At 33.6% G+C, this 24,230-nt stretch overlaps 1 protein-coding gene across 8 annotated transcripts in view; it reads left to right on the forward strand.

The window, feature by feature from the left end:
- Positions 1-24,230, forward strand: part of Wrn (WRN RecQ like helicase) — a 142,235-nt gene that overhangs the window by 7,973 nt on the left and 110,032 nt on the right. For 7 of the 8 annotated variants that reach the window (XR_013430403.1, XM_078031156.1, XM_078031159.1 and 4 more), the window contains exons 2-4: positions 18,076-18,182; positions 18,748-18,860; positions 23,793-23,938. Coding sequence is in view for 6 of the 8 variants with exons in the window: in XM_078031156.1 (XP_077887282.1) it covers positions 18,087-18,182; positions 18,748-18,860; positions 23,793-23,938 (355 nt within the window). In the remaining 2 variants the exon portion in view is untranslated. Of the gene's footprint in view, positions 1-18,075; positions 18,183-18,747; positions 18,861-23,792; positions 23,939-24,230 lie in introns of those variants that run through there. The other variant, XM_078031161.1, reaches the window with a different exon arrangement.

Consider the following 24,230-nt stretch of genomic DNA (forward strand, 5'->3'; position numbering starts at 1 on the left):
TTTTTGGATCATCTTCAGTTTCTTTCATCATTATTTTATATTTTATAGTTTCATTTTACAGGTTATTTGCTTACTTGATTAAATTTATTAAGTTCCTGAGTATGTTATGCTTTTTGATGTATCAAAAAACATCACAAATGATATGTTTTTCTCTTTTTGATAGAAGATTTTTGATGTAAGGAAATACAATTGATTTTTTTGTGTATTGATTTTGTATTCTACTTAACTGAATTCATTTATTGGTTCTTTCTTTTTAAAAAATATTTACTTTTTAGTTTTTTTTTTAAGGTGGACACAATATCTTTATTTTATTTTTATGTGGTGCTGAGGATCGGACCCAGTGCCTCACGCATACCAGGCAATTGCGCTACCACTTGAGCCACATCCCCAACCCTTAGTTCTTTCTTTTAATGGAGTCTTTAGGATTTTCTACATAAAGAATTGACTCTATGTGTTTTGTTCCATTGATTTATTTTTCTATTTTTACATCAGTTCTACTATTTTGATTACTGTAGTTGTGTAGCATTTCATCTTTGATAGTGTTTTCCCTTATTTGTGTTATTTTTCAAAAAAAAATTACTTCTCGAGATTTTTCTCTGTGAGCTTTTTCGTTTGTTTTTGTTTTGGTTTGTTTATGTTTTTGTTTGTTTTGTGGTGCTGAGATGTAGTGAAGTATGGGTTTTTTGTCTCATGAAGAGTGAGACCCAAGGACAGAATTTAGTTTTTAAACAGGAAGAGCTCTCACAAAGGAGGGATTCCAAATGAGTTGTCCTTCCCTGTGAACTTTAATATAAACTATGTGGTTCTGTGAAAAAATCCTGCTGACAATTTTTTTCTTGGTATTAATTATTTTGTACTGGGAATTGCACCCAGGGACACTTAATCACTGAACCATCCTCAGTCCTTTTTAATATTTTTATTTTGAGACATTGTCTCATGAAGTTGTTTAGAACCTCCTAAATTGCTGAGGCTGGCCTTGAATTTGTGATCCTCCTGCCTCAATTTCCTGAGTCACTGGGATTACAGGTACATGCCACCCCCTGGCCTTGGTATTACTTTTTGAGTGTATTGATTTAATTAGTATAGTTACAGTTTCGAATCTAGCCATCTAGGAAATCTTTGTCTTTTCTGGTCATTTATGTTTTTTGGTACTAGGGATTAAATGCAAGAGGCACTTTGCCACTGAGCTATATTCTAGTCTTTAAGTTTTATTTTGAGACCGTCTCAGCAAATTGCTGAGAACCATACTAAATTGCTGAGGCTGGTCTTGAACCTGTGGTGCTCCTCCCTCAAACTCCTGAGTCTCTGGGTTACAGGCACACACTATCATGTTCAGCCTCCAGTCCTTTATTGATGTCAGTAGTTGTCTTTAAAATTTTCTAGTTGTCTTTAAAATGGCCCTTATATTTTTTGTTGTTTATTCTAGGTAGGTGGTCATTTTTTTGCTGTTATTGATTTTAGATATAAATTTTGGATATAATTTATGTAATTTAGATTTGGATATATTTGAATTTGATTTTGGGTATATATAGAAACTGCTTAATTTGCATATGAATGAAATCTGGTCACCTGTTAAATGCATAGGTAGAATTACCTTCTCTTAAAGAGGTACTGGGGAATTTTTAAAATTTTTATTTTAGGAGACTTTAGTTCTTTGATAAAAGTTAAGGAGATCTTCCCCTTTGGCAAAATGCTTAATATGAGGAAAGATTCAGACAGAAGATACTTTTTGGACAATTTCTTCATGGAGAAATAAGAAATTAGGATGATTTCATATTCTTTTCTTTATGCCTTTGTTTCTGTCTGATTCTAGTGTTCTTGTCTCTGCATTCTTATAATCCCTTCTCCAGTTAGTTTTGCAGGTTAGCTATCAAGAGGATAGCAGAGATTCATCTTCTCTTTAGCTCTCTTTGAAGCTAAGATGCTAGTAGGAATAATAGAAGCCATCAGAAAAAATACCTCCTCCTGTAAATTTTGATGTGAAGCATGAGAAATCACCTCTTGATACCAGATCTCTCTCTCTCTCTCTCTCTTTTGGCAGAGGATGGTGGTGGGGTATCAGGGATTGAACTCGGGGACACTCGACCACAGAGCTACATTCCCAGCTCTATTTTGTATTTTTGGTCTCATTGAGTTGTTTAGTGCCTCTCTTTTGCTGAGGCTGGCTTTGAACTTGTGATCCTTCTTCCTTAGTCTCCCTGGCTACTATGATATAGGTATGAGGCAGTACCCGCCCCACTCAGATCTATTTTTGCTGTTAATTCATAAACCAGAATCACTGAACTACAGGGGAATGGTAATTGGTCTGGAAAAGAACTTTTTTCCTTGTAAGAGGTACACCAGAGGGCTGGGGATGTGGCTCAGGGGTAAAGTGCTCCTGGGTTCAATCCCTGGTACCAAAACCAACCAACCAAAAAACAAAAAAATTACCAAATTGTGTTCCTGGTTTGTGGGCAGTGTGGCTGGCTTTTCACTATGTTACAGCAGAGAGACAGAAGCTTTTATCTTTTCTCCTGTGCTACCATTTTAGTGGCATTTCATTTCATTCGTCCCATTTACACTTTATTTCACTTGGCTTTATTAATACAGAATTGTGCTTTAGATAATATTTGACAGTTATGAAAATTTGTTAGGTACCTAGAAGAGCTAAATCTCTCAAAACATCCTACTACTTTTTATAATTACTATAGCTGACTCAATGCTAATAGATAGCTTTATTTAGTTTTTCTGATTGACTTGCTTGAGTTTTTGGGAGAGAAGTTAAGATTATCAGAAATATAATAATAGATTGATCAAAGTCTTAAAAGTCTTTTTTAAGGGATTTAATGAAGAACTTTGTTAGAGATTCTTTAGTTTATCGCCATCTATCCTAGCGACCTAATGCAGGGTTCACAAGATCTGACTATTCCAATAACTTAAGAAAACATCAGAGAAAGCATGCACATACACAGAAGTACCTTTTCAGTAATCTGGGGACAGCTCTGGGACCTTATGGGTCTGTGGAAAAAGAGAGAGCCACTGGAATTCTTTATACTTATATAGGGGACATACAAGGGGAGGTTCCATGGAACATTGTATCCCAAAAAAAGGGCAAAGGGGTAGGATTACAAAGGAATAGGTAAATGTAACTCAACCCCCTCGGGTGATGCCTACACCTGGAGCCACGCCTTGTTATCTGAGCTGGGGTAATGCCCAAGTTACTGTGTGCCAGACTGTAGGCAATAATTGTTCAGAACCTGGTGCATCAGGACTTAAAGGCGTGTTCATCCAGGGCAGCTCCCAACATTTGTTCATCTATTTTCTTCTATCCTTTCTTATATTTGGAATAAGTTCATAGAAAAGTAAAAAGGAATTCTTTTTTCTAAAAATCTTTTTAATTGTAGATGGACATAATACCTTTATTTTATTTTTAAGTGGTGCTAGGATTCTACAAGTGCCTCACACATGTGAGGCAGGCACTTAACCACTGCGCTACAACCCCAGCCCCTAAAAAGGAATTAAAAACAATTTTTTTCCAGCTATCATTGGACATAGTATCTTTGCTTAATTTTTTATGTGGTGCTGCGAATTGAACCCAGTGCCTCACACATGCTAGGCAAGTGCTCTACTGCAGAATCACAATCTCAGCCCTACAAAGGAATTCTTAAAAGCATTAGAGGGGACTGAGTTTGTGGCTTAGTGGTAGAGCCCTTGCCTAGTGTGTGGGAAACCCTGAGTTTGATCCTCAGCACCACATATAAATAAACAGAATAAAAGTATTGTGTCCACTTAAAAAGCAATACAAGACACAGGCTGGGGAATATAGCTCAGTTGGTAGAGTGCTTGCCTCACATGCACAAGGCCCTTGGTTCCATCCCTGCACCACACACACAAAAAAGCAATACAGGGCAATACCTTGTAAATATTTCCTGTTACAATAAAGATATAAATGATACACATTAAGATTATGTATGTGTAGGTATGTATATGCGTGTGTATAGACATATATAAAGTAGTTGCTAGTATATTGTTAAGTATGTATAATATGCGTGGTTACATTTTCTGAAAATAATATAATAAATTAAAAGAAATCAGAAATCAGATCCAGCTTTTTTTTTTTTTTTTTAATGGGTACTGGGGATTGAACCCAGGGGCACTTTTGTTTTGAGACAGAGTCTCATTAAGTTGCTTAGGGCCTCGATAATTTGCTGAGGTTCGTAATCCTTCTGCTTTATCCTCTGGAGTTGGGATTACAGGCATGCTCCACCATGCCCAATGAATTTTAAAATTCATTGAATCATTGATTAAATTTGAAAGTTTTTTTTGACTGGAAGTTGCCTCTCAATAAAAATAATATAATTATGTAGGTGAAATCCAAACCGTCTTAACCAAAAATAGGACATTGATAATAAAATTGAATTGCTAAAATATTTAGGTTGCTTTGGTTTTATAAGCTTTCTGTGTTAGATTATTTTAAAATGCTTATTAATCTGGTCTTATAACTTTATTAGTTACTTATTATTTTTTTTTAGATGGATACAGTATCTTTATTTATTTTTATGTGGTGCTGAGGATCGAACCCAGTGCCTTACAGGTGCAAAGCAACCGCTTTACCACTGAGGTACAGCCCCAGCCCACTTTATCAGTTATTGAAGTTTCTTTTTCTGCATTTCTTTCTACCCATATCAAAATTTGGGTTAGTACATGAATATTAGGTTATAGTTGGAAATTCCTAAATACATTTTGTGAAGTATAGTTAAACAGAAAGTACATTAATGTTGAAATTCATTACTCCTTGAGTCAGGCCTGATGGGTAACAATGAAGTATTGTATTGGATAAATGAATCTATTTTTCTCTTTTCAGCTTGAATTTATCATTTAAAAGAACATCTACTTAAATGGTTAATTAACTGTTGATGAATTTATATACCTTGTCTAATTTGTGTGGTTGGTATCTATTTGTACCCGCAGATTCACAGATTTTTGATCCCTCTTAAGGGATTCCAGTATACTATAGGGGATGTGGTATAATAATGGTAAAGACCTATCAGTACTCCTACCAGTATTCCAACTCATAACTACAGTTTGAAAAATGTGACATCATGTTTATCATTGCTTATCTTCACATTAGCCCCATAGTCAACAAGATAAGTAACATAAATATATAAAAATAAGATTATCATAAGTAAAGTATTATAGTAATGGGAATATAACCCCATTTTCCAGATGAGGAAAATTTAGAAAAGCAAAGTGGCTTACTCAAGTGGATGCTAAGTGATCAAGTGTCAAACATCATTTTCAAAAAAATTTAAAGACAGATTTAGTTTTTGTACTTAGGATTGAATCTGGGGGTGCTTAACCATTATCCACGTCCCCAATTTTTTTTTTTAATTTATTTTGAGACAGGGTCTCACTAAGTGGCTTGGGCCCTCACTAAGTTGCTGAGGCTGGCTTTGAACTTGCCATCATCCTGCCTCAGCCTCTCAAGCTGCTGGGATTATAAGCATGCACCACTGTGCCTGCCTATGACACATTCTTATACAAATATAGATAGAACACATTGTAGGATTCATTTTATTAATGAGGGAACTGGCAGCATGATAAAGTTGTTTCAAAGAGCAACAAAAATTATATGGATATTGGAGAAAGAAGTTTAGAATGAGTTTGCTAGTAACTAACCTTTGAGGTTATCTTAGAAAAGATAACTGGACAGAATTCAGCTACATCTTTATTAGACAAAAACTTATGAGTTAAAATGAAACATGTTGTCTGAGTTCTTAAATCAGTACATAACCAATTAAAAATATATTTTCTAATGAAATGATCTTTGGATGGCCTTGTGCTCTTAAGACATCGAAAGGAAATATAGTCTGTTTTACTTCTGAGTTTTCTGACACAAGCAGCACTGGGGCCTGGGTTTTCTGATTCCAAGTCCAGATTTCATTCTACTCTACTTTTCTGCTTCTTTTTAGTATGGTTTGTAATAATAGACCAATTCTACTAATTTTTGCAAAGTCAGCTAGCTATTCTTTGTTATTAATTTCCCTTTGTGCATAGGGTAGTAATTCAACTTTGTTCCTTAGAAAATCATTGTGAAACTTAATGAATGTTTGTAAAATTTGCATAAATGCCAAAGTGAGAAATTGAAATTATAGATTAAGTATTGTGACTTCTGTCTTATGTTAGCAAATTTCAGAGTAGTTGTAAACATTCTTACCTTATGATTACAAAATCATTATTTATAAAACTGTTTATTCCAAATATGTAAAGTTAGCCTTACTTATTTGGAACCAAGTAGAATGGAACCATTTAAGGTAATAAGTGAAAAATTTGTCCACATGAAAAAATAAAACTGTGTATCAGAATTAAACATTGAGTTATTTATTTAATTTTGTCCTGGACTTGAAATGGTCGTCTAGACTGTGCCATTTAACTCTAACAGTGGCTTTTTAAATTTTTTAAAAATTTTAATGCTTTTAAAAAGAGAGTGGGGTACCTTATTCAGATTAGCTTGCAAGCAATTAGGCAAGCCAGTTACCATGGTCGTAGTAGGTATTAATTTCCATACCTTAGTTAGAGGTTTAATAACCAAAGAAATGTCTAAGCTCATCTACTGAAACCCAACTTTTCTTTTGAGACTGGCATTAAGTATGTCCATTCTCTAGAAGTTGACTCTAAGTACAAAAATGTGTTTTTGAGATGAATCTACTCTGTCAGAGTGAGTTAGAGTGTGGTTTAAAAACTAATTAAAAAACTTCTCTCAGCTAATTTGTAATGTGATTGGTCTTAATGTTTCAAAATTTGGTCTAACTTAAATCTGAAAAAAAATCTGAAATATTAGTAGTGTGATTTCCACTGACATAAACTAGAAATGACTTGTCCTACTATCACATTGCTGTCAAATCGAATCACTTAAGATGATTTTTCCAAGACATAATTCATAATTTCAACAGATAACCCCTCAACATTTAATGGGCCAATATCAGCCCTGTACAAAAGGTCTACTCATTTAGTTGTCATGAGGCATGTTTTGCAATTAATTGATCAGAAAGGCTTTATCAAGAAGTTGCTTTCTTATTAGATATTTTATGGATTGTTACAGAGTTAAAAACTAGCAATAGTACACTATTAATAACACTATCATTGGACTGTTTCCTTCTATTCTTTGAGCATGTGGTCTATGTTATACACTAGGAATTGGAAACTGGACAGTGGGCCACATTTGACCTGATGCTTGTTTTTGTGCTCATTTTGCTAAAATTTTAAATGGTTGAAAAAGACAGCAAAAGAAGAATAATATTTTTTAAAATTTGTATAAATTCAGCTTTCAATGTTCATAAAGTTTATTGTTATAATTGTGCTTATTTGGCTGAATGTTTTGGATTGCTTTTGTGTTTTAATTTATTCTAATTAGTTACACAGGACAGTAGAATGCATTTTGATATATTGTACGTAAATGGAGCACAACTTCTCATTCTTCTGGTTCTACATAGTACAGACTCATTCCAGTAGTATAATCATACATGTATATAAGGTAATAAAGTCTGTCACATTCTACCATCTTTCCCATCCCTACAGCCCCACCCCTCTTCTCATACCCCTCTACACAAACCAAAGTTACTTCATTCTTCCCTATCTCCCCTGTCCCACTGGATTAGCATCTGCTTATCAGAGAAAACATTTGGCTTTGGTTTTCTGGGATTAGCTTACTTTGCTTAGCATGATATTCTTTAGTTCCATTCATTCACCTGCAAATGCCATAATTTCATTCTTTGTGTGTGTGTGTGTGTGTGTGTGTGTGTGTGTATAGTAGTTTTTTTTGTAGTTGTACACAATAACTTTATTTATTTATTTATTTATTTATTTATTTATTTATTTATTTATTTATTTATTTATTTTTATGTGGTGCTGAGGATCGAACTCAGGGCTTGCACGTGCGAGGTGAGTGCTCTGTGGCTGAGCCATAACCCCAGCCCCAATTTCATTCTTTTAAGGCTGAGTAATATTCCATTGTGTATATGTACCACATTTTCTTTATCCATTCATTCTTTAGAAGGGTATCTAAGTTGGTTTCATAGTTTAGCTATTGTGAATTGAGCTGCTATAAACATTGATGTGGCTGTGTCACTCTAGTATGCTGACTTTTAAGTCATTTTGGTATAAGCTGAGGAGTGGGATAGCTGGGTCAAATGGTGGTTCCATTCCAATTTTTTTGAGGAATCTCCATATTGCTTTTTTCATAGTTATTGCACCAATTTGCAATGGACTGTACCTTTTTTCCCCATATCCTTTTCAACATTTGTTATTACTTGTATTCTTGATAATTGCCATTCTGACTGGAGTGAGATAAAATCTTATAGAGTAGTTTTGATTTGCATTTCTCTAATTACTAGAGATATTGAACTTTTTTCATATACTTGTTGATTGATCATACATCTTCTTCTGACTATTGTCTGTTCAGCTCGTTAGCTCATTTATTGATTGGGTTGTTTGGTTTTTGGTATTAAGTTTTTTGAGTTCTTTGTATATCCTGGAGATTAGTGCTCTATCTGATGTGGGTGTGGCAAAAATTTGCTTCTCAAATGTAGGCTCTCTTTTTATGTTACTAATTGTTTCTTTTGCTGAGAAGAAGCTTTTTAGTTTGAATCCATCTCATTTATTGATTCTTGATTTTTTTTTAAGAATTTTTAATATTTATTTTTTAGTTTTCGGCGGACACAACATCTTTGTTGGTATGTGGTGCTGAGGATCGAACCCGGGTCGCACACATACCAGGCGAGCGCGCTACCGCTTGAGCCACATCCCCAGCCCTGATTCTTGATTTTATTTCTTGTACTTTAGGAATTTGTTAAGGAAGTCAAGTCCTAAGCCAACATGATAAAGATTTGGGCCTACTTTTTCTTCTGTTAGGTGCAGGGTCTCTGGTCTAGCGTCTAAGTCTTTGATCCACTTTGAGTTGATTTTTGTGCAGGATGAGAGAGACAGAGAGGTTTTATTTCATTTTGCTACATATGGATTTTCAGTTTTCCCAGTACCATTTGTTGAAGAGGCTATCTTTTCTCCAGTGTATGTTTTTGGGTTTGTCTTTGTGTCTTCTATTTTGTTCCATTAGTCTATGTGTTTATTTTGGTGCCAATACCATGCCATATTTGTTACTATTGCTGTGTAGTATAGTTTAATTTCTGGTATTGTGATGTCTCCTGCTTCACTCTTCTTGCTGAGGATTTCTTTGGCTATTCTGGGTCTCTTATTTTTCCAAATGAATTTCATGATTGCTTTTTCTAGTTCTATAAGAATGTCATTGAGATTTTCATAGGAATTGCATTAAATCTGTATAAGGCTTTTGTGTTATAATGGCAGACTTGAGTAGTTGTGACAAAAGTCTAGCTGGCTCACAAATCCTAGAATATTTATTGTCTGGCCCTTTAGAGAAAAAAGTTTGCTAATTCTTGTTCTTTAATATGAAAAATAATTGTAGCCTTGATTGTTCATTTTATAAACCTTTTCCTCTTTTATTGGCATCCACCTTTTTTGGCCCCTAATTAATAAAAGGAATGCATATTCTATGTTATAGAAGTTTGGGATATGTAAGAAAGTACAGAGCAGAAAATTAAACACCATCTACAATTACTAAGATAACTAATAATATTTTGGTATACATTGTTCCAGACTCTGTCTCCCTTTCTCTCATGCACATACATAAAATTAGAAAACTGTTTTTGAAGACTGCATTTTTTGTGTTTTATGGATGTACTGTAATTTTTTTATATAACTGTAATAATTGATTAAAGTCATTATGAGATTGAGCATAAGAAGCTAGTTAATAGGTTTCACTGTTAACATAGCCCTGATGGCATACTACTTTCCAAATCAACTCTTTTTTTCTTGCTTGTATAAAACACTATGTTAACGGATTAGTGAGAAGATTGTTTAATCAAAAAAGTTTTCATTTCAGACATGCATCCATAATTATTAATAGGGTCCTCAGAAGACTATAAAATCCTTAAAAAAAAATCTGCTAGACATTATTTTCTTGGCAAAGAAGTTCTGAAACTAACCGGGGATGAACTCTTCAATGTAATAAATGAATACCTTAAAAACATACAAAATATGGTGCGGGGGCTGTGGCTCAGCCATAGAATGCTCACCTGGCATGTTCGAGGCTTTGGGTTTGATCCTCAGCACCACATAAAAATAAACAAACAAACAAACAAACAAACAAATAAATAAAGATATTGTGTCCAACTACAACTAAAAAAATATTTAAAAAAACCCCTACAAGATACATGAAACAGATAGGAAGTTACAAAGGTTTTACATTAAGTTCTGTCTAAAAATACATTACAAGTAATAAGTTGTCTATTCACAGAGATGTGATTATATATTAAAACTTACCTTTATTTTATTTTTCAACATTTTCAATTGGCATATTATAGTTATAAACACTGATGGGATTTATTGTTGCATATTTATACATGTACACAGTATAACAATATAATTTGGCTAATATCATTCTCCAGTACTTCCACACTCTCTCTGACTCATACCTCTGGGTCCTTTTCCTGTAACTGATCTCCCTTCGATTTTTAGGAAGTCTGCCCACATCTTTGTTGTCCTTTTTCCTCTCTAGCTGAGCATATGATAGAAAACATATAACCCTTAACCTTCTAAGGTTGACTTATTTCGCTTAACATGAAGCTCTCTAGTTCCATCCATTTTTCTGCAGATGACAATTTTATTTTTCTTTATGGAAGAATAAAATTTCATTATGTTTTTATATCACAGTTTCTTTATCTGTTTATCTGTTGATGATACCTAGGCTGATTGTATATGTCCTCATAATTCAGTTTGGGCAGATCATATGTTTCTAGAAATTTGTTGGTGTCATTGAGATTTTCTATTTTACTGGAGTGTAAATGTTCAAAATAGTTTCTGATTGCTAGAAATGATGAGCATTTTTTCATATATCTGTTGATTGATTGTATATCCTCTTCTGAGAAATGTCTGTTCAGGTTCTTGGCCCATTTGTTGATTGGGTTATTTATTTATTTATTTTTTGGTGCTTAGCTTTTAGAGATTAGTGCTCTATCTGATGTGTGAGGGGTAAAAATTCACTCCCAGGATGTAGGCTCTCTGTTTACCTCACAGATTGTTTCTTTTGCTGTGAAGAAGCTTTTTAGTTTGATCCCATCCCAATTATTGATTCTTGTTTTTAATTCTTATGCTATAGGAGTCTTATTAAGGAAGTTGGGGCCTAATCCCACATGATGAAGATTAGGGCCTACCTTTCTTCTATTAGACTAAAAGAGAAATGCAAGTCAAAACTATTCTAGGACATCATCTCACTCCAGTCAGAATGGCAGCTATTATGAAGACAAACAACAATAAGTGTTGGCGAGGATTTGGGAAAAAAGGTACCCTCATACATTGCTGGTGGGACTGCAAATTGGTGGAGCCAATCTGGAAAGCAGTATAGAGATTCCTTGGAAAACTGGGAAAGGAACCACTGTTTTGATCCAGCTATCCCACTTGTCAGATTATACCCAAAGGACTTAAAAACAGCATATTACAGGGACACAACCACATCAATATTTATAGCAGCACAACTCACAATAGCTAAACTGCGGAATAGATGCCCTCCAGTAGATGAATGGTAAAAAAAAAAGTGGTATATATACACAATGCAATATTACTCAGCAATAAAAGAGAATAAAATTATGGCATTTGCAGGTAAATGGATGAAGTTGGAGAAGATAATGCTAAGTGAAGTTAGCCAATCCCTAAAAAACAAAGGTGAATGTTTTCTCTGTTATAAGGAGGCTGACTCATAGTGGGTAGGGAAGGGGGAGCATAGGATGAATAGACGAACTCTAGATAGGGCAGAGGGGTGGGAGGGGAAGAGGGGGGGCAGGGAGTTAGCAAGGATGGTGGAATGTGATGGATATCATTATCCAGAGTACATGTATGAAGACACAAATTGATGTGAACATACTTTATATACAACCAGAGATATGAAAAATTGTGCTGTATATGTGTAATAAGAATTGGAATGCATTCTGCTGTCATTTATTTTTTAAAAATCAATTAAAAATTAAATAAATTAATAAAAAAAAGTTTCTAATTATCTTCTGTATTTTAATAGTATCTGTTGTGATGTTTCCTTTTTCATCATGAATTTTTATAATTTGAGTTTTCTCTCCTTTTGGTTAGGGTAGCTAAGGGTTTTTCAATTTTATTTATTTTTTCAAAGAACCAGCTTTTTGTTTTGTCAATTTTTTTAATTGTTTCTTTTGTATATTTGATGTCCACCCCGTAAGCCTGTTATATTTGATTTTCCAATTCATTCTTCAGGTTTGGGAAATTTTCTGATATTATTTCATTGAAAAGGTGTGCATTCCTTTGATTTGAATTTCTGTGCCTTCCTCTATCCCAATAAATCTTAAATTGTTCTTTTCATGCTATCCCATAATTCTTGGGTGTTTTGTTCATGGTTTCTATGTGGTCAACATTATTTTCAAGATTATGTTTTGTGTTCATTGTCCGAGGTTCTGTCCTCCAAGTGATATAGTCTGTTGGTGATGCTTTCTACTTAATTTTTAATTTGGTTTACTGTTACCTTCATTTCAAGGATTTATGTTTGGTTATTTTTCAGAATCTCTCTTTCTTGAAGTAATCTTTTGTTACCTGTATTTGTTCTCTTATCTTTTTATTGGAGTGATTATTTGTTGCTTGTATTTGCTCTCTTATCTCACTCTTTACTTTGCAGGTCATTTTATTTATGTACATTTCGAACTCCTTCTGACATTTCTACTGTGCTGTCAATGGATTCTATTATTGTATCATCTTGGTTTGTTTGGGGCACTTTCTTCTCTTGTCTTTTCATGCTTTCTGTGTGTCTTCTCCTCTAGTAGTGCAGAACCAAGGTGTTACAGTTTCTACCTTATAATCTTATAATGCCCCTGCAAGTTTCTAATGTCTTGCCTTTAAGGGGGAGATCAATATTAATAGCACCCAAGGCAAACAGTATACCTTCTTAAACCAAATAGTTGCTGTTTAGATGATTACAGTTTTGTCACAATAAACAGAAATGATGTGTTCAGTTATTATCTGCAATATAAACAGGAAATTTGCAAAGGGTTCTAAAGTTTCTACTGGTGGACAAAGAAGTGGGGTGGGTGTGTGTGTGTGGGATGTGATATTTATGAGTTAGGTTGTGAGAATATAGAGGTATTAGATCATAGGAAGGGTGAAAGAGGAATCAAAAGAAGTTGGCTGTTAAAAGGAGAAAGAGAGAAAGATGTGACCCCATGCAAGGCTCTTTCCTACCTCTGCAACAAGATGGTGGCTGTTAGCATACCTAGCAGGGGTACTTCTGGTGTAACCAAGCCTGCAGGAACCTTGTTGATGATCTTTTGGGGTCCTGGCTGTTGTCCCTAAATAGAAGCAGCCATATCCCTAGATGGTGGTGGTGCTAGCATTAAATCTGTAAGTACCTTGGTGTTGGGCTTCCAGTCCCTGGCTGGTGTCCCAAGTGGAAGCTGTACAACTGAAGATGGTGGTGGCGGCTGCATGGGTAACCCGAGATGGTGGTGGAGGTATTCTAAGATGGAGGCGACCACTTTCAGAGATGAGGCTGAAAGGGGCCCTGTGATGGCCTTGGGTGGCCTGCTCGGAGATGCAGTGCTGTGGTGTCTGGTTCAGTGGTGGGCAGCTGCCACCAGGCCCTGTCCATTGTCCCAAGATTGAGGCTACTATATGGGGAAGGCTATGGTGATGGCTGCAGTGTTCCAAGATGGAGGCAGGCCTGGGTGGCTATGTGTTGGTAAATGGGGAGCTATAGGATGGTCCTCTGCACTGGTCAGCAGTCTTCTGTGCAGGTAGGTGGTCCTGTCATGGTCCTGCATGGGCTGCATGTGGGTCACTGGTCCTCACGTCCCCAGATTTCTTAGTCTCTACAGCAGTCTGACTGTCCAGTATTGAATTTTGGTGAAATCCCTCTTTTACCCACCTTGCAGAGAAACAGTCTACCACTGCTTGAATCCCAAGCCACAGAGTGACTAGGAATGCATCCTTCCTCTAGCCCGCTATCTTGAATCCCCCTTGCCTTTAGTTTTGAGTTCTTCATTAAGTGATGTAATAAAAATAGTGGGCCTAGTGAAATTGAAGCTCCTACATAACCCATTTTCAGCTTCAGGTGAAGAATGCAATTAACTATTTCGTTACTGAAATGTGTTGACAACACAAAGGAAGGTTTTAAACTAAGAACAAATCATAAATTATTCCTCATTAATGTTTCTTACTTTGTAGATTTATTGAAGTAGTTATTGGCTCCAAAAATGGGACATTAACTAACATTATGAGTACTTACATTATTGAATCAAAAATGCAGTGATCCTATGGAAAACTTATTAATTGGTACTGACAGTTTATGAATTCAGAGCAAAAATTCAGCTTTAGAAAAGTGAAGTAGAAGTGATGTTTAATTAGTGTTATTTGAAAACCAAAGAAGACTCAATAGTACTAATAGAGCAAAGTTAATGTGTATATGAGACAAAGTTTTATTATTTTGAAACATTTGGTATAAAAATTCAATTGAATTAAAACATCAGAAGAAATTAGAATATTTCTTACAGAAAAAGAATGTATTAGATTTAAAGATTTTTTTTTTTCTGGAGAGTAATTTAAGGAGATTAAGTTGCTGGAATACTGATTAATGGTGAAAATAGAGATTTTGGTCTGTTGAGGCAAAAGCTTCTCTTTTGCCATTTGCTACCACTTGTGCTTTTTTGGTGATGGTTGCTATGTAGATTTTGAAGAAAATAGCATGTTGTTCAGAAGCGAAGTGTAGTGTAAAACCTAATATAGTTGAACATTTATAATGGGAAAAGGATGAATTTGCTAAGTCAGAAAACGTAGAAAAAAGGAATCTGAAGAAAATAAGATGAATACTAGTTTAGTCCAAGTACAGTGAAAAGAGAAAAGTCATGCTGCCAATGAACAAGATGAATTTCCCTGTTGAAAGACAAATCTGTTTAAATTGGGCTATTAAAAATGGAAAAATAAAAATAAACAATAGCAAAAATATTTGAAAGCCTTAAAAATAGTGATAAAGGTTGAAAAGTTGTAGATAGTAGTAAATGGATAGGCAAAAAGATTTCAGGACAGTCCAGAAAAGTCCCAAACAAATCAAAATATAATTTATTTCAAAGGTGTATATAAAGTATTTTAATGACAAAACATGAAGCATTAAGAAATGTTAAAAGACATGATTTTGGAAAATGGTGAGTCAAAGTTGCTTATATGTAACAACATTAGCAACTAAATATGAATACAAAAGTCTTTTTATTGTGAGATTTTGATCCCTTTCAACAATAACCTTTGTTTGATGAAGAATTTAAATCCTCATGTATATTAAAAGATTTCCTATTGCAAATTATTCTACAACTTTAATTTTCTGTGTTTTTTTATGCCCCAAGATCTAAGTAAGCTTGACAAAAATGTTGGATTTGTAAACAAATTTACTTTTCAAATTCTTTACCTGGAAATATCTAGATCAAATTTTGTGTGTGAAAGAGGCTGGTTTATATTAGATATAAATTAGACAGTTCAAATTAAAATGATGTTAGTGTTATACTTAGTCACAGGTAAGAGTTTTTAAGATTTATTTTTGTTTTAAGAGTGTAAGTGAGTTACTCAAAATATCAAGATTATTGGTTGTTCTTATAGTGTTTGCATTATTTTCTGAAACCTAGTTTACTTGTCATTTTGCCAGTGATCTACTCTTTTTTTTTTTTAAGAGAGAGAGAATTTTTTAAATTTATTTTTTAATTTTCGGCAGACACAATATCTTTGTTTGTATGTGGTGCTGATGATCGAACCGGGCCACAGGCACGCTAGGCGAGTGCGCTACCACTTGAGCCACATCCCCAGCCCCAGTGATCTACTCTTGAGTATAGCAGAAACTAGTTTTCCAGCCTTATAAACATATATATGAAGATTAAGAAGAGATCATATATATACAATTTGGGATAAACTTGACTTCTTCAAGGGTTTTGAATTTGTGAAAGTAGGATCTTATCAACCACTAACATTTGTAAAATGCTTTACGGTGTACAAAGCATATATATTTTGCACATTTTATGCTTTGCTTATTGTGAATATGGTAACATCAAGAGTTGAGTTGTCTGTTCTGATTCAGTGAATCATAGATCTTACCAATCCCAAACTTTCCTAAGAATGTTGTTTTTTTGAAGGAGTCTCAAATAGTGAGAAACAGATTTGAAAAATGTCCCTTTCTTCTGTATTAGGAGATGTCATGGTTTTGAATTAACAGAGAAGTTTTGAGTATTACGTGTAAAATCATTGCCCAAAGGCAGTTTTGAATTCTGAGTTTATATTCTCATAATTACACAGCTTTTTTCATTACCCTTCATTTTCCATTTATATATTTAGAATCTGTAATTCCAGCCTTATTTACAATAAGCAGTTTAGATGGTTGAGCTCTCCCTTGCTAATCACATTTTCTAAATGGGGACTCCTTAGTTTTCTTCTAATAAATACTCTTAACAGGTTAAAAGTACCATTTGACTTGAGGTAATTATCATGTTTACTAGGACCCCTGGTTGAGCTCTTTTCATTCTTCCTCCTCTTCCTTTACAAGCCTGAGTTACAAGCCTGTAGTTAATTCTTTCCATCCCAATGCATAAGAGTGATGGATTTTGTTTTGTGTGGAAAATTTAAGTTTGGTAAAGTAATTGTTTTAAGTTGTTTTGTTCCATACATTGTCAGTATTCTCAGTTTTTAGTTCATGCTTTGGGAAAGGGGCAATTAGGGCTAGGGATTGTGTTACTAAATAGTCTCAAATATAACAGGCTATCCCTAAATTCTAAGTAGTTATTGATTGTTTAATAGCATGTTTCATCATGAGAATTTTTAGGAGTATATTTAAAACTACTACTCCTTTATTAGAAAGTTGAGTTAATATGAAGTAAAGTTGCGATCTGTTGCTGAGAACATAAGCCTTCTTCAATTTATTGTAAGTCACATCAGGGTATGGATCCATTAGCAAAAGGAACATGTTATGGTTCTCTTTTTTCTCATTCACAGCTTTCTTTTTTATTTTTGGTATCAGGGATTGAACCCATGGTGCTTGCTTAAACACTGAGCCACATTCCCAGCTCTTTTTAAAATTTTTATTTTGAGACTGGGTCTCCCTTAAGTCTTTGTTAAATTGCTGAGGCTGGCTTTGAATTTGCAGGCTCCTGATCCCCTGGGATTACAAGGTGTAGTGCCCTGCTCATTCACTGTTTACTTTAACTAAACTTAAGTTTTGTTTACATTGTAGAGAGCCCTCAAAACTAGTAACACATTTAAAAAAATTCTCTAAGAAGCTCTTAGTTTTAGGGTAATGTACACTTTCTAGGAAAGGACATAATAAAAGAAATCCTTAATATAGAAGAGCTGTTCTGTGTTTTAAAAGGAAGATTTTCACGTATACTTGTGAATAAATCTAATGGTCTTGCTTAGTTTACTTTGATTGTAGATAAAAATTTTACAGAAAATTAAAGATAATTTTTTTTGTTATTGTTGTACTGGGGATTGAAGTCAGGGACACTCTACTACTGTTTACATCCCCAATCCATTTTATTTTTTATTTTGAGACAGGGTTTCAGTAAGTTGCCAAGGCTGGTCTCGAATTTGAGATTCTCCTGTCTCAGCCTCCTTAGTCTCTTGGATTTTAGGCATTGTGCTACAGCATCTGGCTGAAAAATTTTTAATATTTCATACACCCAAGAATTCTCTTTGTTAATGATGTAAAGGTTATTTGAAAGGATTAAAGTTGTAGAATAATAGAATTTTGAAATTGCCAGAACTTTAGAACTCAAAATGACCCACTTGCTTTAAAAGAAAGAGATACTTAATGTATATTTAATAGAAACTATTATATTTATATATTATACTTGGGCCTAGATGTGATCATTTAATTATGTATGTTCAGTTTTGTCTCATTGACAGGACTCTCTCTTGAGTTTTCTTTCAAGGATTTGCATTTATTCACTAAGTCATTGTTTTTTTTTTTTTTCTTTTTGCAACTAGAGATTTTAAAAATGAATGAAAAAGATCTGGAAACAAACCCACAGCAACGGAAATTTCCTAAATGGATGACAATGCAGAATAAAAAATGTGCTGTAGAAGAAAGAAAGGTATATTATTTATTGATTATTCTTTCATATGGGGAATTTAATTTAAATTTGGCTGTAGAATGAGTCAACCCTCACTTGTAAACTTCAGGTAATTATTTAGGTTAGTGTTTCTGATGTGTGAATGAACCAGCATCTAGTTCTAGAATAGGTGAATAGTAATAAATTTTGGGTTTACAAAGGAGAACTTCTTGGGTTTTACAAAATGAGAACTTTTACTGTATATTCCCCCTTTATGTCAGTTTACATGGTTGGCCTTAGTAGTTTATTTGAATTCAGATAATTTAGAAACACCAACACTGGTGAATTTTGGGGGGAAGCCAGTTTAAGACCTTCTAGAATTAAGTTCTGACAACCAGTTATCAGCATTTTAAAAAAATATTTTTTAGTTGTAGATTGACAAAATACCTTTATTTATTTATATATATGTGGTGCTGAGGATCGAACCCAGTATCTCACTCATGCTAGGCGAGTGTTCTACCACTCAGTGGACTTTATTATTTTGGTAAACATTTATTATTTAATATGAACTTTACTTGTATCTGTGTTGAATTTTATTTTTCTTAAGGCATGTATTCTGAAGAGTGTTTTTGAAGATGACCTTCCCTTCCTAGAATTCACAGGATCTATTATATATAGCTATGAAGCTAGTGATTGCTCTTTCTTATCAGAAGATATTTGGTAAGAGATTTGAATTTCATTGATTTTTGCATCCTTAGAAGATAATAACTATTTAGTTAATATTTGTGAGTATAGTGAGTTTTATAGTTGAGATGTGTTCCAGAGGAAATTAATTCTATAATATAGAGTATTAGTAAGTTCTAGTCTACTTTTTAAATAAAAATAAAATCATTATGAAAATTAAATTTGTAATATCTGTTCATTCATAAGCAATTTAGAAAAATGGCAAAAATTATTCAACCTCTAAATGTTGAGTAATATAATATAAAACCTTATTTAAAATATCAACTTGGTAATATTAAATAATGGCTATGATTGGTTCTCTTATTTGCTTAGTGACAGTATCACCAAGTGAACCTTAAAAAGAACATTAGAAATGAATGCTGGTACTGTTAATAGTTGCTCTAACAAAATTATTACACACTGGGTAAATTATAAAATTATTTCTCACAGTTTTGAAGGCCGAGAAGTCAAAAATCATGGCACTGGCATTTTGTGGAGTCCTCTGTACTGTGTCATAAGATGGTAGAAGAACAAGTGAACAGAGAAAGGAAAAGAGCATAAGGAGCTAAACTTAAATCAAATCTGCTCTCTTGATAACCTATCCATTCATGTGATAACATTATTAATCCATTCAGGAGGGCAGAGTACTCTTATTAGCCACCTCTCCTAACATTGTTGCACTGATGTTTAAATTTCCATATGAGTTTTGGAGGTGATATTTAAACCAAAGCAAATTGGAACTGTAATCTTTCAGTCTAAACCTCTTGAAACATTTTGTAAGTAGAAGTAGTAAGGAAGTAAATCAGATCTGCTTTCTTTTTCTTTTTTTTTAATTGTGCATCATAATTTTACATAATAATGGATTCATCCTGCCGTATTTGCACATGCACATAATTTGCTCAGTCTCCTTTTCTATCTTCCTTTTCCCTTCCTTCTTTCTTCCATCTTCTTTGAAGTTGTTACACCTATCTTTTTTTAACAAAACAAAACAAAACAAAAAAACCTGTTACATGTTGGGTTAAAAAAAAAAAGAAATAAATTAAGCTATTTATTAATGTTCTGGTGATAGATGTAATCTAGAAATAGTATTCAGTTGTCCTCACTTCCACTCCAGTCCATTGGGTTTTATTGTATTGAATTAAATTAGATTCACAGAGAGGGTAAATTCTTTATATATTAACTTCACTAGCTACCTTTGACATTGCTATAGTATATCATATCTAAAATCAAAACATATAAATGATTTGAAGAATTAGGGTGTTGATGAATTGTATTTGCTTTATAAGAGACAAGGCAGAATTTTTGTTTTTTGTTTTTTTATCCCCTGTCCTGTGGTCACTTTTAAGATTTATACCATCTATCAAACTAAAAGGCTTCTTCACAGCAAAGGAAACAATCAAGAATGTGAAGAAAGCCTATAGAATGGGAGAAAATCTTTGCCACCTGTGCCTCAGACAGAGCATTAATCTCCAATATATATAAAAGAACTCAATGCAGCTGAGGTTATGTCTCAGTGGTAGAGCACTTGCCTAGCATATATGAGGCCCTGGGTTCGATTCTCAGCACCACATCCGAGTAAACAAAGTTAAAATCCATTGGCAACTAAAAAAAAAAAAAAAACTCAAAAAACTTTAACACCAAAAAACTCAGATAACCCAATTAATAAATGAGCAAAGGACTGAACAAGCACTTCACAGAAGAAATATGATCTGTCAACAAGTGTATGAAAAAGTGTTCAACATCTCTAGCAGTTAGAGAAATACAAATTAAAATTATACTGAGATTCCATCTTACTCCAGTCAGAATGGCAATTATCAAGAATACCAATTAACAATAAATGTTGGTGAGGGTGTGGGGGAAAATATTCAGTTACGCATTGTTGGTGGGATTGCAAATTGGTGTAGCTGCTCTGGAAATTCAGATTCCTCAGAAAACTTGGAATGGAACCACCATTTGACCCAGTTTTTCCACTCTTTGGCATATACCCAAAGGACTTAAAATCAGCATACTACAGTGACACAGCCACCTCAATGATTATAGCAGCTCAATTCACAATAGTTAAACTTTGGAACCAATCTAGGTGCCCCTCAACAGATGAATAAATAAAGAAACTGTGGCATATATACATACAATGGAATACTACTCAGCCATAAAAAGACATGAAATTATGGCATTTGCTGGTAAATAGATGGAATTAGAGACTATCATGTTAAGTGAAATAAGGCAATCCCAAAAAACCAAAGTTTGCATGTTCTCTCTGATAGTGGATGCTAACTCACAATAAGGGGTGTGGGTAGGGAAGAATGGAAGTACTTTGGATTAGACAAGGGAAATGAATGGAAGGGTGTGGGGAATGGGAATAGGAAAGATAATAGAATGAATCAGACATTACTCTCCTATGTGCACATATGCATATAATGACCAATGTAATTCTACATCATGTACAACCAGAAGAATGGGAAGTTGTACTCTATATATGTATAACATATCAAAATACATTCTACTGTCATGTATAACTAATGAGAATAAATAGTAAATATAGCTGTTAAAAAAAGATTTATACCATCACAGGTTTCCCCCAATTTATGATGTGTCTTTGTATAGTGTGGTTTGTATTTATCCTGCTTTAGATTCATTGAGTTTTTTTTTTTTTTTTTAGGGGGGGATTTGTGGGTTTATTGCTTTTATCATACTTAACTTCAAATTAACTTCAAATATTTTTTCCTTGAATCCTGATACACAAGTTAGAGTGCTTAATTCTGTTTCTATTTTCTCTTTTGATTTTTTTCCTCTTTGTGCTTCAGTTTGAATAGTTTCTTTTGCTTTCTTTTAAGTTCACTATTTTTTTCTTCTGTAGTATCTCATCTGTTTATCTCATAAATTTTTTATTGTGGTTGTTATACTTTTCATTTTACTTTCCATTTAAAAATATATATCTACCATTTTGGGTCTCATATTCATGCCTTTAAAATATTCTTGAACATATGAAACATATTTGTAATAGCAGTTTTAATTTACTTGTCTCAATTTCATTATTTTAGGCCTTTTTTTTTTCTTCTTCTATTGAGTTGTTGTTCTCCTGGTTATGACAACATTTTCCTGTTCTCATGACTTCTAATTTTTTTTTTTTTTTGATTAGGCATTGTGATTTTTACCTTGTTTGATTTTGTTGTCTTTCAAAGAAAGGAGTTTTGATTGTCAGATAGTTAAGTTACTTAAAGATCAACTTTATATTTTAAGTTATATTTTTAAGCCCTTAACTCTTGTGGGTACTTTAAGCCATTTAAAGGTGTGATTCTTTTGGAATCTTTTAACTCTTAATACCAAGGAATTATTCAATTTATCGTCTACTAGTAGTTCTTTGCTTAGACTCATAGAATTTCAGTCTGCGCATGCTTGTCTTAGTATTTTACAAAGTCTCAAGGATAGCCTAGGAAGACTTATGGAGCTTTTTTCCTGCCTAATGCCCTTCTCTCCAAAAATATGCTCTACAACTTCCAATTGATTTAGTTTCTGAGTTTAGTGTTATTTAATCAATTCACAGTGTACATCACTTTTATTGGCTTTAATTCACTGAAAGTTCTTTTATTTCATTTTATTTCATTTCAATCTTAATTACTAATAATCTGTAACACTCAAGTCACACATTCTACTTCACATAATGATGTACATAGGTTAAAGTAAAGCTAAGAAAGGGTTAAGACAGCCAGGGTTTCAAGGAGGCAGTGCCAAGAGAAAGATAGGACACAGATACAAAATTGTTATTGTGTGGTCAGATAAGGGAACCAGTTTAGGAGAGTTGAGTCAGGGTACAGTTTATAGTGCCCTTTGAGATAACATCTATTATGAGCTCAGTGGTCAGCATTTCCTCAATAGTTTTTATACTACTTTAGTATTTTATATTCTCAAATATATATTATTTTGTCCATTTGAAAACATTTAAAAATGTTGTCAAACTGTATGTGTACTATGTATTTGTATTTTTTCAGTCAACATTATGTTTTGAGAACTTTTCATATTGATCTGTGTAGTTCCATTTTGACTTTTATATGATGTTTATATGATATTTCATTGTTTTTGTATGCTACAATATGTGCATTCTCTGATTGACAGAACTTTAGTTTCCAATTTTTTGCTAGTAGGAACAATGTTGCAATTAACATACTTAAACATGTTTGTCTCTTTGTATATGTGTAAGAATTTCATATATTTGTAACAAAAAATTCCCAAGTCATAGTGTTTATACATTTTCAATTAGAAACTGTCAAAGTTTTTTTCCAAAAGAATTTTACCAATTTATATTTTCATCAGTAATGAGCAGTCTCACCCATATTTGTTTGTCTTAGCATTTGATACTGTGAACCTTTAATTTTTGCCAATCTGATACATGTGAAAGAGTGTAGAGAAAATTGGTATCTTCATATAGTTATTTAGGTTTATTGGCCATTTGAATTTCCTTTTGGGAATTGCCTATTGCCGTTTTCCTCCATTCTTCTGCTGGATTATTTATCTTATTTGTCTTTTCATTCCTTCCATCCCTCCTTTTCCCCATAGGTGTTTTAATGCTGAACTACACCAGCACCTTTTAATTTTTGTTTTTAGACAACCTTTCATAAGTTGCTTAGGGTCTTACTAAGTTACTGAGGCTGGATTCCAATTTGTGATCCTTCTGTTTCAGCCTTCTGAATTGCTGGGATTATAGGGTGTGCCACCATGCCTGGCTTCTTAATAATATTTTGAGGAACTTTTAATATTTTCTGGTTATTATCAGTTGTATGTATCACAGATAACTTCTCCCATTATATGGTTTGTCTTTTAGATTTTGTTTGTCATTTAGTTTTAAAATGATGTCTTTAGTTCTGCAATTGTTTAAAATTTTAATGCAATTAACTTACACTATTCTTCTGGTCAAAACCCCCCACCCCCCAGCATGAATCTGTCTGATGGAGATGTGATAGGATTTGATATGGAATGGCCGCCAGTATACAGTAAAGGGAAACTAAGCAGAGTTGCACTAATTCAATTGTGCGTGTCTGAAAGCAAATGTTACTTGTTTCACATTTCATCAATGGCAGGTTGGTTATCTCTTTTTCTTTGTTTCATTTTTATATTGCTGATAATTGTAATATGTTAACTTTATCCCTGTAAAATTAAACTCTTTCATTACCTGGTACTTCTTTCATCATCTTACATTTATTTAACTATTTAGTTTCCATCTGATTCACTCATATTCCTGTTTAATTTTCATAGCACCCTGTGAAGCATTGATATTTTTTCTGTTTTAAAGAAGAGAGAAATGAACTTTAGAGGATCTGAATGATCAGTAATACACTCTTGGTTCTAGCAGAGTACTCACACTCATGTTTT

The sequence above is a fragment of the Ictidomys tridecemlineatus genome, chromosome 14 (genome assembly GCF_052094955.1).
Source record: "Ictidomys tridecemlineatus isolate mIctTri1 chromosome 14, mIctTri1.hap1, whole genome shotgun sequence".
Lineage (NCBI taxonomy): Eukaryota > Metazoa > Chordata > Mammalia > Rodentia > Sciuridae > Ictidomys > Ictidomys tridecemlineatus.